General features: G+C 36.3%; 1 protein-coding gene across 10 annotated transcripts in view; it reads right to left on the bottom strand.

Moving 5' to 3' along the window:
• Positions 1–18,063, bottom strand: part of TXNDC16 (thioredoxin domain containing 16) — a 115,026-nt gene that overhangs the window by 84,320 nt on the left and 12,643 nt on the right. For 8 of the 10 annotated variants that reach the window (XM_017512407.2, XM_017512408.2, XM_017512406.2 and 5 more), the window contains 3 exons: positions 15,676–15,749; positions 14,754–14,828; positions 300–421 (listed from right to left, as the gene is read on the bottom strand). In XM_017512407.2, the coding sequence (XP_017367896.1) occupies positions 300–421; positions 14,754–14,828; positions 15,676–15,749 (271 nt within the window). The remainder of the gene's footprint in view (positions 1–299; positions 422–14,753; positions 14,829–15,675; positions 15,750–18,063) is intronic. The other 2 variants (XM_017512411.2, XM_037732776.1) reach the window with 2 other exon arrangements.

Here is an 18,063-nt window from a genome sequence, read left to right as displayed (position 1 = left end):
ACACTAAGGTAGGCACAATTTATTTTCCCCAACTTAATCACTAGGAAACTGAAGTTAAGTAACTTGTCCAAGTGCTCACTACAAGTAATCAGTTTGGCAGGACGTCTAACTTAGAGAGTCCTTGTTCAACCTCCCTCTATATTATGCTGCCCATTTAAAGAAAAACAGCATAATCGTAAAGATGCTTTAGATTTATTTTTAAATATTAAGAATGTAGTCAGAAAATACACTATTTTAAGTACTTCAACATACATGAGTGCAGAGGTACAACAAAGAATAAGGCAAAAGTTAAAGAATACCTGGTATTCCAATGGCTCTTACATATGAGAATACAATATTTGCTTTTCCTTTCAGAGCATTTTCTATGTTTTGAAGGTCTTCCAGGTTGGTAATATATTTCACTTCATTAAAAAGAAGAGCACTGAAATAAATACAGATATAATTAGTAGAAAAATCTGATATTTAGTTGCACCACACTTCTTTTAACAACCTAACCAAAACAGAAACAGATCTCCATTGAACAAATTATTAGTAGCAATAACGTAAGCATTTTAATAATACTAGATTAGAATCACTCTCCAGATCTTTACTCCATCTCTGAGAACATCAACCAAGGACAGTTGTTAGAAATGGTATTCTCTATGACAACGGTCTCGACAGATTAAAACTGCATTCGCTAACATCCTAGTCTGGCCAAATAATCCCACACAGATCTCTCAGCCTTGAACACATTTAAGCCCTTCACATACCTAAACGGCAGGCTTCTTTGCATGGCCTATAAGGTCCTACATGACCTAGACCTTATATACCTCTCCAACTTCATTTTGTTCTACCATTCCTCATGTTTAAAACATTCTAGGCAAACCTCAAAGCCTCTGCACACATTCTTCTTTGCTGGAAACTATTCCTTTTGCTCCATTTCATAAATATGATCTCAGATTAAACATCGTTGCCTCAGAGAAGTCTTCTCTGTTGGTCCTGTGTAAGTAAGCCTATAGCATTTTCCTCTCATTTCACTAGTTGATTCCTTACAGTACTTATTACAATTTATAATTATCTATATATTTATTTTCTTGTTTATCCCCACCTTTTTCATTAAACCCTCATGCCCTTGAGGCAAGGATCTTGTATATTTTATCACTATATCTGTAAAAACTTATAATAGTGCCTAGTGCACTGTAGATATTCAATAAATATTTGTTGAATGGATGAAAGAGAAAGAGGGCAGGAATTATTTACTCCCATTCTTTATTTGAAGAAATGGAAGTTCAAAACACTTAAAAGCTTACTCAAAAATGCATTTATTGAATGAAGAAGCTAGGGATAGAATACAAAACAGGTGTTCTCAATCCTAGTCCACTGATCTTTCCACTGGACCATAGTTCTTCTGAATCATCCTTTCAATGTATAAATCAGAGTGACTGATCTTATTTCTTCAACCAAAATTATCCATTTTTAAAAGTTGTCTACTTCTGTATAAATTCTCTATTCCTAACAACTCATTCCACTTAATCCCCATGTGCATAAGTGTACTTTTTTGATAGGCTATACTTTAAAACTTTTTGAAAATGTTTTAAAATTTTCATGTTGCAGATCCACATACTTAAATAAACAAAGGTTCACTCAAATACTTCCAATAAATTAGTCAAACAAAGTTTCCTCTTATAAAGTTTTTCCTAATACAGTAGTTCTCAAACTTTTTGGTCTCAGAAAACTTATATCCTTTAAAATTATTGTGTTCCTCAAGGAGCTTTTGTTTATGTAAGTTATTTTTACCCATAGTTGTCAAAATAGAAATTAAAACAAAAATTTAAAAATATTTATTAACTCTTTTAAAAATAAACACCATTACATGTTAACATAAAAACTTTCTTACAAAAAACAACTAAAATTTCCAAAATCAAAGGAACACTTAGTGCAAGAATGGTGTTGTTTTATATTTTTGCAAATATCTTTAACATCGGACTAAACAGAAGACAGCTGGATTTTCATTTCTGCTCCTTTATGCAATCTGTTGTGACATCACACATCATGTAGCCTCTAGAAACCCCATTCATGAAAGAATGAAAAAGTCAAATAATGCCTTAGTATTACTATAAAAATATTTCCACTTAGTGGGCACCCTGAAAGCACTGCCCTAAATTACACTGGCTTAAATATTTACCCATTCATTACACATTTCTTCCACTTTTTAAAAGAAATATAAAACTTGATCTTCTATCATTCCCAGGGCTGTTTTGTTTTTATAAGAAATATGTACTGGGCAGTATTCATTATGTGCTAGATATTTTCCAGTTTTCATTTAATCCCTCAACAATACTTGCACAACATTATTACACACATATTCACACACAGGCAACAATCTGAGAGACTAAGTAACCTGCCCCGTCTCATACGTCTAATTGCTGGTAGAGTGTCTGACATCAAGGTCAGGATTTTCTAAATTATATTACTGACCACTAATAAAAACGGGAAACCAGGTGGAAAGGTAGCAACTAAAGAATGGCAATGGAGTCTCAGTGGCAAGCTGGGCTATTAGCCGCCTATACATTTTGGCTAGTCAGTCCAGAACCACCCTTCAGTTACTTCAAAATAGTTGAGAGGTACAATCTAGTAAGCTTAATTGGACTACCATATAAATTCTAGGCTTGGAAATTACATTCACCTAGCCATGACTTTTATTGTTTTACTATCTCCAATCCATTTGCTTCAAAAATTAAGTCTGAGTGTACAACCCTCCCCAACCATTGTTTGCAATAAAGACTGGCAAATATTTATTAGGTACTTACCACATGCCAGGCATAGTACTAAGCACTTTATAAATAGTGGCAATTTATCAATCTGGGGAGATGTCAACTCCCTTTTGCTTTGTCCAGTTTTCTACGTCTTCACAGTAGGCAGAGCCCAAGTGAAAGCTGATACTATCATAACCTTGCTTTCCCAGGCTCCCTGTTACAAAGCATGACTATTTGACAACGAATCACTTGCCTGAGATTCTGAAGCAGGAGCAAGTGACACCAACAACAAGCAACAGTTAAGAATTATTTCAAGAAGCAGTGGCAATAACAGCTGGCTTCAAAGGTAGCAATGACAAGTGTTAGTCACAGCCCCAGTGCAAGGGATGCAAGCTGTAGCATCCAATGCTCAGCAATAACGCAGCTGTCCTCCTCAAACTCATTCTGTGTCATAATTTTCACTGTAATGCAGAACTGTCTAACCTTTGAGTCCAGTTCTCCAGCCCTTCTAAGCAAGGTTGAGATTTCCTATATCCACTCCAAATCCTTTTCTGCTTAAACCAGTCAGACCCAGATTCTACGGCTTATAACTAAAAACCCTGAGCAATGCACTCTGTCTTGTTTAATTTTCATGGCAACCATCTGAAAGCAGTACTATCATTAACCCCATTTTAAAGATAAGGTCATGGGGCTTAAAGAGGTTACCCCGCCTAATGTCCCAAAGCTCATTAAGCAGTCATTATCCATGACATAATAATAACCAAAACTAATGACATTCATAATTTAATGATCTCTATGATTTTTCCCAATGGCTTTCTCACTTTAATATATCCCTTAATATGTTAATTTTCAGAATAGGAGGATCCATTCCACAGCCTGTGCTCCTTTACTCCATTTCCAAAGAGGAGAAATACTGACAAAAATGGGTTAAAGGAAAAGTCTCTCTTGAGATTTTCTTGCTCTGTTGAGGGGGTAAAACAGCCTGGGGCTGCTCTAACTACAGTTCTTCCTGTATAGGCCTTCCTTTTCTTTGGCATGCTTTTCCTGAGATTTCCCTGCAATAACTACTAGGTAGGTAAGACATTTGGCCAAGAATTGAGTGGGTGTCAGAAAGAAAAACAACAAAGAGTCTATCTGACCCTACTTCTAGAGCAGCAGGCAACTCAATATTTTTTGAGATAGAGACAATTTTTGTATTACATTTCTGTCATCATTTGAACTCTCAGAACCCAATAAAAAGGAAAATGTAAATGTTTTAGCATACCAAAATCCCCAGAAAAAAAAAAAGAAAGAGAGAAAGAAATTACTTTTATCCAAATTAATAACCATATACTATGTCTGGGCAGATTCACATACAAAAAGAAATATCCCAAAGTCTTTTATTAAGTATTTTCTAAATTAACACAGATTAAAAACAAACCAACAGGTAGAAGCCACCTCTTAAGAGTAAAATAATAAAGTTGGAAAATATCAGTCTTAGTCTTGTGTCATAAATTATATCTTCTCCTATTAGCTTGCTTCTTATAAAACTATAATTACCAGAAACAATTTTATGAGCTTAAAACTTAAGAGGATTTCTGGTCTTCTCATTTTTAACAACCAAAAAGTGAAACTTCCAAATTCATCATCCACAAATCCAATATTTTAGCACCTAATATATGTCATGTACCACGTATGTACTGGTAGAAGCACTTTGTCTAAAAATTCACAGTTTGGAGATATAATCATTAATACCAATTAACAGAGCTGTGAGGAATTCAAATCCAAGAAAAGCATTTTTTTCTTATACTTTCCCAGTAAAAAGTACATCATTTTCAAAGAGGAACCCACCTGATAATATCGTATAGAAACAAATCTGATATATACAAAAGAATGAACAATAGCATAGGCACAGTTTAGGAGTTTTAGAGGAAGGCACTTCTAAAAGTGACTTTCTCCAGAGGTTCTACGTAACAAGGCCTAAACACTCAATCCTTACACTCTGCAATAATATGTTAAAGAATAAAATATCAGTAGAAACTATGACAGTTAAAAATAATTCTTCTGATATTTTAAGTTCATATTATGAGTAGTATATTAAAGGAAAAGGAACTTCTATTTTCTGACAAAATACAGTATTGTCACAAGAAGAAGTACCATATCTTAATAAAGAGTTAATGAGATTTCACTTTCTTACTGGACTATCTTTTCTTTTTGCATCATTTGATGATTTTTTTTTTCTTTTGCAACTTTTAATTTTTTTTTTTTTTTTTTTTGGAAGGTCTTGCTCTGTCACACAGGATAAGTGGCAAAATCATAGTTCACTGCAGCCTCGAACTTCTGGGCTCAAGCCATTCTCCTGTCTCTCCCTCAGTCCAAGTAGCTTGGACAACAGGCATGCATCATCATACCTGGCTAATTTCTAAAATTTTTTTGTAGAGACTGGGGTCTCCTTATATTACCCAAGCTGGTTTTGATCTACTGGCCTCAAGTGATCCTCTTTCCTTAGCCTTCCAAAGTGCTGGGATTACAGTATGAGCCACCTCACCTGGCCTGAGGATTCTTAGGAGTCAACAATGAGTTCAGGTAAAAAAGAATGGGCTGGGTGCTATGTCTTGCTCCTGTGATCCCAGCACTTTGGGAGGTCAAGGTGGACGGATCACCTGAGGTCAGGAGTTTGAGACCAGCCTGGCCAAAATGGTGAAATCTCTATTTACTAAAAATACAAAAATTAGCTGGGCACGGTGGTAAGCACCTGTAAACCCAACTACTCAGGAGGTTGAGGCAGGAGAACTGCTTGAACCCAGGAGGCAGGGGTTGCAGTGAGCTGAAATCGCACCATTGCACTCTAGCCTGGGCAACAAGAGCAAAATTCCATCTCAGTTAAAAAAAAAAAAAAAGAAGACTGGACTTTCTTTGCAACTGCTGCCTCATGGCAAATATCCCCACCAACTGCCACACCATGAACTCACATTTGTTTTTTTCTTTTTTTTTTTTGAGACAGAGTCTCACTGGGTCGCCCAGGCTGGAGTGCAGTAGCACGATCTCGGCTCACTGCAACCTCCATTTCCTGGGCTCAAACGATTCTCCTGCTTCGGCCTTCCAAGTAGCTGGGATTACAGGCGCCCACCACCATGCCCAGCTAATTTTTGTATTTTTAGTAGAGACAGGGTTTCACCATATTGGTCAGGCTGGTCTCAAACTACTGACCTTGTGATCTGCCTGACTTGGCCTCCCAAAGTGCTGGGATTACAGGCATGAGTTACCATGCCCAGCATTTTTTTCTTCTTAACTGATAAATGAAAATTCCTGCATTTATATAGGAAAAAAATAACATTTTAGAGCACTGGGCAAAATCCATAATGTTATTCTCACGTTACTTTGATCATTACAATAATCTCATGGGGCTGCAAGTATAACACATAAGAAAAGGAAAATAAATATAAATTGCTCATATTCTCAATCAATAAAAATTAGTTGTTACTTTCCTTTTCTAAATACAATCATCTCTCAGTATCTTCACGGGATTGAAATCCAGGATTGATTCCTGGATACCAAAACCCATGGATGCTCAAGTCCCATATAAAATGGCATAGAATTTGCTATAACCTACATACATCTTCCTACATACTTTAAATAATCTCTAAATTACGTATAATATCTGCTACAATGTAAATGCTATGCAGATATACAATATTTTAAATTTTGTATTTTTTATTGTTGTTATATTTATTTTTTTCAAATATTTTTGATCCCCATGTAGTTGAATACACAGATGCAGAACCCATGAATGTGGAGGGCCAACTGTATTACCATTCTTAACCCCATCTGGACGCTGGGAAGTAAAATTTTCCTCACATAGTAAATGAACCACTCAATTCCACCACTTTTCACTTTGTATATGTGGAAAGCAAAGTTAAGAATTTTTTAGAGTATAAATCCAAATTCTCATTTTTAATTTAAATTTCATTTATTTCGCAAAATAGTAATACTTTTATATGGTTCAAAACATAAAAGGTAGCAAAAAAGTTAAAGACTAAAGAGTCTACCTAAAAGTCCTTCCTCCACTAACCACAGCTTCCCCATACCATTCCTATCAACCAGTATGATCAGTTTTTGTGAAACCTTGTAATATTTATGCTATATACATGCAAACTATATGCATTTACATGTGCCCCTGTTAGAAGGAAATCCTGCGTGGCTCCCCCAGTGCTCCTACACAGACCAAGTCTCCTGAAGATAAAATCTAGGAAGATAGAAAAATGGAGAATTCCCATTCCGGGCTTGTTTCCTCTTCTCCAAGAGACATCTGCCTCCATTCAAAGAAAAATAAAACCTATCTGTGATACTATAAAATATATATTTGATCTCCAACCTCCTCCTTACCATCTCCACCAAACTGATGTGTTGTGTATGCTAATGGGCTGACTGATGGCTGACAGTTAGCTTCAGGATGAGGCCTAGTCACTAAAAGACCAAGGCATGATTAGAGGGTTAGAACTTTTCAGCTCCAGCCCCCAATCTCTGAGGAGGAGAAAGGGGCTGAAAGTTAGTTGATCACCAATGGCCAATGGTTTAATCAATCATATCTACGTAACAGTCCCCATAAAGGGACAGAGTTTGAAGAACTTCCAGATAGCAGAATGCCCAGAAGCTCTTGCAGGGTGGCACACCAGGGGAGAGCATGGAAGTTCCATGCCCCTTCCCATGTGCCCTGCCCCATGCATCTTTTCATCTGTATCCTTTGCAAACCAATAAATGTAAATAATTGTCTTCCTGAGTTCTGTGAGCCACTCTAGAGAAACAGCCAAGCCTGATGAGGGGCTTGTTGGAGTCATGAGAACCCCAATTTATAGCTGTTCAGACAGAAGCATAGAAGCTTTTGTCCTATGTGACTGGCATCTCAAGTCGGGGGCAGTCTTGGGGACTTGGCCTTCAACATGCAGGATCTGATATTATCTTCAGGTAGGTACCATCAGAATTAATCTCAGATTTTACTTAGTTTTTTTCTTCAATTCCATATTCTCAAAATAACAAATTATCTAAAACATTGATCTTTTCTGTTGACAAAGTAGCAAAGTTCAAGTATAACTGAAAGTTACTGGTCTCAAGCAGAACATTCTAACTAAGGAACAAATTCAAAGGCTTTGGGAAAAAAGAAATAGCATGGGTTACACAATTTTAAAAAGCAAGCCAAATAAAGTAACACATATTCTCTAACGCAAGCTTTTAGTTCATAAACAAGTACTTTGAGAACAATCCAAACATCTGTAAATATTTCTCCTTATTGAATATTAGGCTAAGTAGTGGATTTTGGACAAAAATAACTGACTAGTTAAAATTAATATATTTTAACATGTATGTCAATCAATTTTTGTAAATAGAGGCAATGCCAGTAAATTTTCACTTGCCTGTTTACTACCTAATAAAATGTAAATGTAGGAGAATTATGCATGATATATATAGAGAGATATATATATAGTATTATTTTCTAATAGTAGATAACAGTATCTTAGAAAACAGACAAGAATATAAGTAGAAAAAACTGCTTAGTAAAAAGTGACAGTCATAATATCCTTATAAGTGAAATACTATTTTGCTTATTATTGATAAGTATAATAGTTGTACCTAGTTCATTTTTCAATTTATAATAAAAATCCATAAGGTCAAAAGACACAAAATTAGTATGCAGAAATCAATCTTTCATACACAGTATATATATTATACTTAGGTATATGCATGTGTATATATATGTGTATATACATATAATATCCATTACATATATATACAATGCCTGTATATATATACACACACACACACACACACATATATATATATATATACACACACACATGTATATGTATGTGTGTGTATGTATAACACCTGGCTGTGTATATATATGTATATATATGTTATACCTGTTATATAATAGATAAAATGTATATTTTATATACATATAATATATATTATATAAGAACACATCAGTGTATGGCTGTATGTGTCAGTGTGTCTCTATGTATTAGAAGATAACAGAAGGGAGAATTCATTTACAATAGGAAAAAAAGATATAAAATATCCAGTTATAAATTTAAGTGTGCAGGCATATATTCTTTTAAAAAGCATTAAAACGCTACTGGAATAAAGAGAATGAAAAGACAAGCCACAAACTAGCTTGTCTGGAAGAAAATATTTGCAAAAAATATATCCGATAAAGGACTGTTACCCAAAATATACAAAACTCAATAATAAGAAAATAACTCAATTAAAAAATGAACCAAAGACCTAAATCTCTTCAAAGACAGACAAATGCAATATAAGCATATGAAAAGGTCCTCCGTATCATATGTCATCAGGGAAATGCAAATTAAAACAACAAAGAGATACCACTATTTACCTATTATGCTAGCCAAAATATGGAACACTGACAACACCAAATGCTGACAGGGATATGGAACAACAGGAACTTTCATTCATTGCTGGTGGCAATGCAAAATGGTACAGCCACTTCGGAAGGCAGCTAGCAGTGTCTTATACAACTAAATATAATCTTACCATACAGTCCAGCAATCACACTCCTTTGGTATTTACCTAATGGAGTTGGAAATTTAGGACCACACAAAAACCTAAATATGGATGTTAATAGCAACTTCATTCATAATTGCCAAAACTTGGCAACCAAGATGTCTTTCAGTAGGTCAATGATTAAACTGTGATATATCCATACAAGAGAATATCCAATGATTACAAAAATAAACTATCAAGCCATGAAAAGACACGCAGAAATCTTAAATGGATATTACTAAGTGCAAGAAGTCAAGCTGAAAAGGCTACATGCTATATTGAGTCTAACTATATCACATCTGGGAAAGACAAAACTACAGAGATAGTAAAAAGATCAGTGGTTTGGCCAGGCACGGTGGCTCACGCCTGTAATCCCAGCACTTTGGGAGGCTGAGGCGGGCAGATCACGAGGTCAGGAGATCAAAGCCATCCTGGCTAACACGGTGAAACCCTGTCTCTACTAAAAATGCAAAAAATTAGCCACACGTGGTTATTTTATATGTATATTTTATATACATATAATATATATTATATGTATATAAAATATACATATAAAATATGTAGTCCCCTGTAGTCCCAGCTACTTGGGAGGCTGAGGCAGGAAAATTGCTTGAACCTGGGAGGCAGAGGTTGCAGTGAGCCAAAATTGCGTCACTGTACTCCAGCCTGGTGACAGAGCAAGGCTCCATCTCAAAAGAAATAAAAAAAGATCAGAGGTTTGTAGGGCAGAGACGAAGTGATGAATAGGTAGGCACAGGGCATTTTGGGGCAGTGAATCTATTCTGTATGACACTAATGGTAGAAATGCGTCGTACATTTCTGCAAAGTGTGAACTTTAATGTAAACTATGTACTTTAGTTAATAATAGTATGTCAATATTGGTTCATCAATTGTAACGACTGTGCCACACTAATGCAAAATGTTAATAATAGAGAAAACTATATAAAAAGGAGGAGATACATGGGAATTCTCTGTACTACCTGCTCAACTTTCTGTAAATTTTTCAAGTTTCTATGCATCTAAAACTGCTCTAAGAAACAAAGTCTACCAACTAAAATCCCAAAAATGGGTGAATTCATTTATAACAATGGAATAAGGGAAAGGTAGTACAACTTAAAATCCAGAAGTCAAAAAGAGAAAAAATAAATTTGATACATAATTTTTTGAAGAACACAATAGGGAAATGTAAAAGATAAATTAAAAACTTGAAAAAAATTTTTTTACAGTTTGTGCTTTATGTAAGGAGAATTGTTAGAAAATAACAAAGTTTAAGCTGAGTGTGGTGGTGTGCACCTGTACTCCCAGTTATTCCGGAGGCTGAGGTGGGAGGATCCCTTCAGGTTAGGAGTTTGAGGCCATAGTGGGCTATGATTGCTCCTGTGAATTGCCAATGCACTCCAGCCTGGGAAACACAGCAAGACCCCATTCCAAAATAAATAAAATTTAAAACATAATAATAAAACAGGCTAAAGTTGTCAAGCAACAATTCAAATCCATTTTTATGTAAGAGTACAACAAAGAAAAAAAAAAACTGCTAGCCAGGCACTGGGTATTTCAAACTGATGGTTCTACCATACAAAAGTAAGAAGACAGGTTTTTTCCTAATGGCAGTTTGCAAGGTACAGCTATGAGATAGCATACTGTTTGGCATAGTTCTTCAACATGGTAAATATCATTACTGGGAAATTTTATAAAATGCTGTATTACATAAGTAATTTTCTTACATTTTAAACAAAAATTAGGACACTGCCTCTTTGGAATTCCACTTCCTTGACATTTATTTTTTTCTCTCAGCTTCTTAAGTGGTAGTGTTGCCCTAGGATGCTCCCTGGCTGACCTATATGTTAACAAGACCTCGATGTATACTGTTCAGAGGCTCAGATTCCTATAGATGCCTGACTGAGACATGATGGACATTACACTTGCTAAAGTAGACTTATACTCTGTAAATTTGCTCTTCTTCCTTGCCTATTTCAGATGGTGATCAGACTAGATCTGGGTAGCACAAGGTAGGAAAGAAGGAAAAGAGATCAAGAATGAACAAGTTTGTAATTTTACTGACTGTTACCAAATTAACCATTACCAAGTCCAGCTAATTTCACATCCTAAACATTCAAAAGAAAATTCCCCCTTTGCATTCTGTGCCCACTGTATAACCTAGGGAGGTAAAGTACCTACCTAGATTATACAGTGGGCACAGAATGATTTATACATGTGCTCAAACCTCACAGACGTATCTCACATCCACCAGAATTCTCTCTCAAGTACTAATCTGATCACATTGCTTGCCTGCCTACAGCTCTTTGCTGAGTAATCAGGTTTTAAAGTGGTCAATTAGAATAGCAAGCCAAACTAAAAGTAATAAGAAAGATTTCATTCACTTACTAGTAAAGTGCAAGCAAGAGGCAAAAAGAGAGGTGCTGGCTCCACAATGTTAGATTTTTCACCCATCGGAATGACCACAGGCAAGGGTCAGGTGGATGCAGTGCAGACACAAGGAATCATCTCATTCCAAGGAGTCCCAAACAACAGGCCCTACTTCTTTATGGACCCATGGACTTGAGGTAACAAAAGGGATGTGGGGTAGGAGTGGGAAGAACCTGACTCAAAGAGGAGAAAAGCACCTTAGCCAAGGGCTCTGATAAGGAGGCCTCAAAATGGAGGCAGCTGGGCTAGGAATACAGACATACATATAAGCATGGGGTCTGAAGGATTAGGAGAGGGATGGGCCTATGTCCTTGACCTCAATTGTCTCTAGAAAACTGCAATGTACTGCTTGTGTGCCAAGTGTGGGATGGTGAGGGCAGCTTCCCCCTGTGAGGCTTGCCACACATAGTCTTGGAATATTACATATAATGAGGCCTAAAATATCACGTAAGGGTTTTGGCCTGGATCTGGACTCCTCACTTTTCAGTGGCTACCCAAAAGCCTAAACTTATACACAGAGAAAACAAAAATTCACTTCCTCTGATCCCATGTCTACGTTTCTACACTTATCTCCTGTTTCACATGTTATACTCTGGCAAAACTACCTTCTCCCAACTATTTCTAGCTTCCATGACAAGCTTGTCCAACCTGTGGCTCATGGGCTACATGCAGCCCAGGACAGCTTTGAATGTGGCCCAACACAAATTTGAAAACTTTCTTAAAATATTATGAGATGTTTTTGTAATTTTTTTTTTTTTTTTTTTTTTTTTTTTTTTTTTTTTTAGCTCATTGGCTGTCATTAGTGTATTTTATGTGTAGCCCAAGACAATTCTTCTTCCAATATGGCCCAGGGAAGCCAAAGAAAAGATTGAACATGGCTGCTCCATGTCTTTGTCACAAAGTTCCTCTTGCTTTTCCCACCTTCCCCTTCTTTACCGAGCACTTAACCTTTAACACTCATCGCAACTGCCACTTCCCTCAGGACACCAGCTCACTTAATAAATATCCACCCACATTCTAGACATGAGTCTAGAATTCCCTTCTCTGTGGATCCATTAGCCCTTATGCAAACATATTTCTACTATTTTACTTACCATATATTAATAATATTTTGTTTCTGTATCTGCCTGTGCAACACTAAATTCCTAAAGAACAGAAGCCGTATCCCATTCTGTTTTTTATAGACAATGTCTAACAAGTATCTGGCACACAGCAGGAACATGGGGAATAATCTATTTGTGGAATTCATGTTCTATAAATTAGCATTAGTACAGCACTAAGAACAGGACACTACCAAAGCAGGACTGAATAAGATAAGCCTCACAGGCTAACCAGTTTATTTAACAGGGTCCTCAGAACTCACAGCCTCTCCATATCCATGGCCAGAGGTTTCAAAATCATCTTGTCATCAAGTTGTTCAATGTGGACATGCCACTCCAGGATTTGGCGTCAAATTTGGATGCATACTTTATGAAAAGACTTATTTTTCTGTTTCTTCAACCCCATTTCTGGGTCAAAGATAGTCATCAGGTATTCAATGGGAAAACAACTAAACTAGTAAGCTTCCTGAGAACAAATGTCCTATCTATTACTTGGACTTTTTGTTAAGCTTCGGAGAGCACCCACCATCAAAACAGTCACCCGTTTGTCCCAGGAAAGGGATTCCAAGGAATTCCTTCCTCAAAAGACCATCTTCGCTCATTACATTTGGCTTATTAGTCTACAAGTATCAGGGTCCATGGTTGTCAGGAATTTCTAAAGGCCTTTTGTTAACATTATTATTTGGACTGGAACATTTGTAAAGAGATAAGCACAACTTTTCACCTATAAGCTTTGCATGTCCAGGAGTTAAACTACCAATTTTTGTAGCTAAGAGAGGAAGAGAGCCAAGCAGAAAAAGACAGCCAATGTTGGCAAAGGTCTTACTGGACAATAGGCTTACAACATTAAAATGGAAAAGTCCATGTAAACCTGTGTCCTTAACAAGTCGTATTTTCTAGCTCTCTGACCAAAGAGAATATCAGACTGAATTCAGGGGTAGATTGCAGGAATGGACTCCAGACAGACCTAAATACCTGGCCTAAAGATTCTATGCCAGAAAACTTAAACTTCCTCTCTCAGTCAACACTCAGGTATGTGCTTGGATGAACTCTTTCTGTACTAACTGAGCAGGCACAGAGCTAGAGAATCCAGAAAGAAATCCAGCTGGGATAAGAAGAAAGCCAGGTACTTAAAAAATCCCAATGAGAATAACAAAGATGAGTGGCACATGCCTGTGGTCCCAGCTACAGGAGGCTGAGGTGGGAGGATCCTTGAGCCTAGGAAGTGGAGATTGCAGGAAGCCAAGATCATGCCATTGCACTCCAGCCTGGGTAACAGAGTAATACCCCATTTCAAAAACAAACAAACAAAAAACAAAGATGAGCTTCCTACGTGGTACTATGGTCTAAATATTTCTGTCTCCCCATAATTCATATACTGAAATCCTAACTGCCAATGTGATGACATTAGGAGGTCCTAAGGGCAGAGTCCTCATGAATGAGATTAGTGCCCTAATAAAAGAGACCAATTAGAGAGCTCCCTCTTCCCTTCCATTATGTGAGGACGCAGGGAAAAGTTGACCGTCTATAAACCAGGGGCCCTCACCCCATACCAAATCTGTATACCAGTACTTTGATCTTGGGCCTTCCAGATTCCAGAACTGTGAAAAATAAATTTCTGTTGTTTATAAGCCACCCAGTCTATGGCATTTTGTTATAGCAGCCTCAATAAACTAAGATATCTGGCAAAATCTTCACTACTCCAGTTGGACTTCACTCCATGTGGCTTGTTGAGTCATCTCCTACTCTTAAAAGCATCTTCATGTTTCTGTATCCTTTGCCGTTAAAGAAATTTTAGATCTTCAATGTGGGAAGATAGACTAGTAATTTGTGTGAAATTGTTGCCTACAAATATAATGTTAAAACCCTGAAATATTTACAAATTTTGGTTATTTAAAATAAAATCAATAGATAACAAGTAAACAAATGAATGGATAGCTCCTATACTTACAAGAGAACATGAGCAACAATGGCATTCACATCAAACAAGGTGTCAGTAGGGAATTCTCTGAGCAATATATTGCCCCTATAAAAAGTTTAAAAACATATTCACATTTAAAACACAGAAATATTTCCTTAGAATTCAATTTACTTGTCTATCAAATACATTAGGTTAAAAGGTCTTTGATATAGCCTGTGCCTTACCCACATACCTACCAGAGTCCTGGCACATAATACATTCTCAATAATATATTAACTTTGAAAAGCCTAGTCTCTGGACCTAGCAAAAAGACTAGAAAATAATATGAGTCCAAACAAGGATTCCTACCAATCTCCCCATCTCTCTCTCTCTCTCTTTCTCTCTCTCTTTCTCTCTCTCTTTCTCACACATACACACATACACACACATACACACACACACAAACACACACTCCCCCCGAATTGGGCTGGGAAGAAGGCAAGAAGGAAAAAGAAGTATCCTCTGAAGGTACCTGAGAAAGCAAGAGCTCTCCCCATTTCCTCAGCCAAGGCCTAAGGATTTCAGAAACCTCAGGTAGATCAAACCCAAGTACAGAGAGATTGGCAGATCTCTCAAAATATAAAGTACATTTATTTCACACCCAAATATGGACCGGACATATCTACCAAGAACATTAAATTTGGTAAGCACTTGCTTACCAGGCATTTGTTTAGGAGCTTACACAAGAGCATCCCAAAACAACCTTGTGAGGTAGGTATTACTCTCCATTTTATAAATAAGGAAGTTAAAATACAGAGAGGTTAGGTAACAAATCTATTACTTGAACTTTTTGTTAAGTTTTACATGATTCCCACTACATACAACTTTATTCTAGCTCAGGGATATTTTACATATTTGAATATTCTAGGAGTATAGATTTAATTTGTTCAATACACTCAGAAAAATAGCTTACTTGAATAAATATGCTTTCATCAAATCCTTTTCTTTTCCACAGTATCTTGATGTTTCTTCTTTGACACAATTAACCTTTAAAAGAGTATACTTAAGGTTTAGCATAGGTATCAAAAGGTCACATTTCTTGGTTAGGGGAACAAGAAGGAAAATTAAACATTACAGCTTGTTTCCAGGTCAAATTTTTTACTTTATGGTTTTTTTTTTTTTCTGATTTGTATGCTATAATTGCTCACATATTTAAGTGCATGAGATAACGCAGAGAAAGGCACTATTTCTGAATTAAATCTTATGGAACAAGTAGGTGGTAACCAGGTAGAAAAGGAAGGACACATTTAAGGCAAAACAAAAAGTATGAGCAAAAGCCAAGAAGCACAAGAGTGAGTGCTAACTTGGGATCATGAAAGGATCTCAGCAGGCAGAACACAGAGATAGCAGATACTGCTGGTTTCCCACCCAAAATCCATCCTTCCCTTTTGTTTACTAACAGAACTTTGCTAAAAGCAAATGTTCCATTAAAAGGCTTTCCCAGCCTCCCCAACAGCCTGCAATGGCTAAATGGTGTTAGGAGGAGTCACTGGGTTGGAACTCCTAAAAGGCTCTTAAAAGAGGGCTGACTGATACTTTTCTTTTCACTTCTCCTTGACCAAAAATAGACAAGGCAGCTGGAGTATGAACAGCAATCATGGACCATAAGGCATCTTTAAAAACACTACTTGCTAAGGATGGTCCAACAGAAGGAATGAACTAAGTCAATGACAATGTCAGACCAGCCATACCACCCCTGGATAGCTTATACTCTGAACTCTAAGTGAAAAAAATACATAACAACAATCTTGGCAACAACGTGAAGATAAAACAGAAGGCAAAAGAACACAAAGATAAGGAGAGATTAAAAGAATATCACATTAGTATAGGTCACAGATGACTTGAACCACAAGTAAAGCCAAAAAAGGACAGAAGAGATTCAAAAGGCTTTTTACAAATACAATACGTAAAACTAGGGAGAAGACTGAGCGTGTACATGCAGATTGGTATACAGGAGGAGAGGAAAGAGAAAAAAAGAATGAAGGGGTTTCTAGATGGGGCAAATAGGTAGCCACCAACATTAACTAACCAAAACTAAGACTAGAAGAATAGTTATTTTGTTTTGCATTTGCTAAGGTTTTTGTTTCTTTTAAGAGGGGGTTTTCTTGTTCAATGTAATTTTAATAGAATTTGAGGAAGAAGAATAACAATTGAGAAAGCAACATTTGTTTAAAAAGATACAAAACAGGAACTGACACTAAGAAACCAGAAACAAAGAATCGGAGTTTGAGTCAGAGTATAGCCATAACCAAAACATAAATTTTAACATACTTAAGTTAGAGCATCAGGGTGGCTGGTATTATGACAATAGATGTGTCCATTCATTCATCAATTCAAAATACTTGAATGTCTACCATATGTCAGCCACTGTTCTAGTCACTTAGGGTACAGGTAAGTTCCAAATAAAAATATTTAGCTTTAGAACTTATATTCTAAAAGTAGAGACAATTTAAAAATTAATTAACATGTAGTGTTAAGTTCTATAAACAAAAAAATTATAAGCATGTGATAGGGCAAGGAAGGTATCTCTGAAAAGGTGACATTTGCACAAAGAACTAAAGAACTGGAGTAATGCATACAAATATACAAGTAAGTAAAAGAGATGAGTTCTAAGTAGAGGGTAAAATATCTGCAAAGACCCTGTGGTAACAGCACCTCTAGCAGGTTCGAATAACAGAAAGATGACCACTATGTATTAAGAACGAACTGAACAAAGTAGAAGGTCAGAAAATGAGATCAGAGACAAAGCCAGTGTCTGCAATACTCAAAAGTTTCTACTTGATTATAACTGTAATGAAAGGACTTTCTCAGCATGGTAGTGATGTATCCTGACACATCTGGCTACATGTGGAGAAAAGTCTGTCAAGGGACAAAGTGAAGGGAGAAAGGGCAATTACTGGGAGGCTATTCTGGTTTCCCCAGTGAGAAGAGATGGCAGGAAGAAGTAAAAACGAAGGTATAGGAAGTAGTCAGATTTGAAAAGTTCTCATAGTAGAACCAAGTAGTAGATGCATTGCTTATGAGATAAAGAAAAGTCAAGGATGATAGGACTTTTTGTTTAAAATCTACTTTGATATAGTAATATAGCTACACTAGATTTATTTTGGTTATCACTTGTATAATATATATATTTTTCCTTCATTTATTTTTATTATTTCTGAAGCCTTTATTTTGGAAGCATTTCTAAATGCCATACAGCTGTCTTGGGTTATTGTATCCAGCTTGACATTCATTGACTTGACTAGAATATATAGTCCATTTGTATTTTAGTATTTTCTTTTTTTTTTTTTTTTTTTTTTTT

The sequence above is a fragment of the Cebus imitator genome, unplaced genomic scaffold, assembly GCF_001604975.1.
Source record: "Cebus imitator isolate Cc_AM_T3 unplaced genomic scaffold, Cebus_imitator-1.0 Scaffold472, whole genome shotgun sequence".
Classification (NCBI taxonomy): domain Eukaryota; kingdom Metazoa; phylum Chordata; class Mammalia; order Primates; family Cebidae; genus Cebus; species Cebus imitator.
The sequence above is the reverse complement of the archived record's forward strand: the minus strand, read 5'-3'. Positions and strand labels throughout refer to the sequence as shown.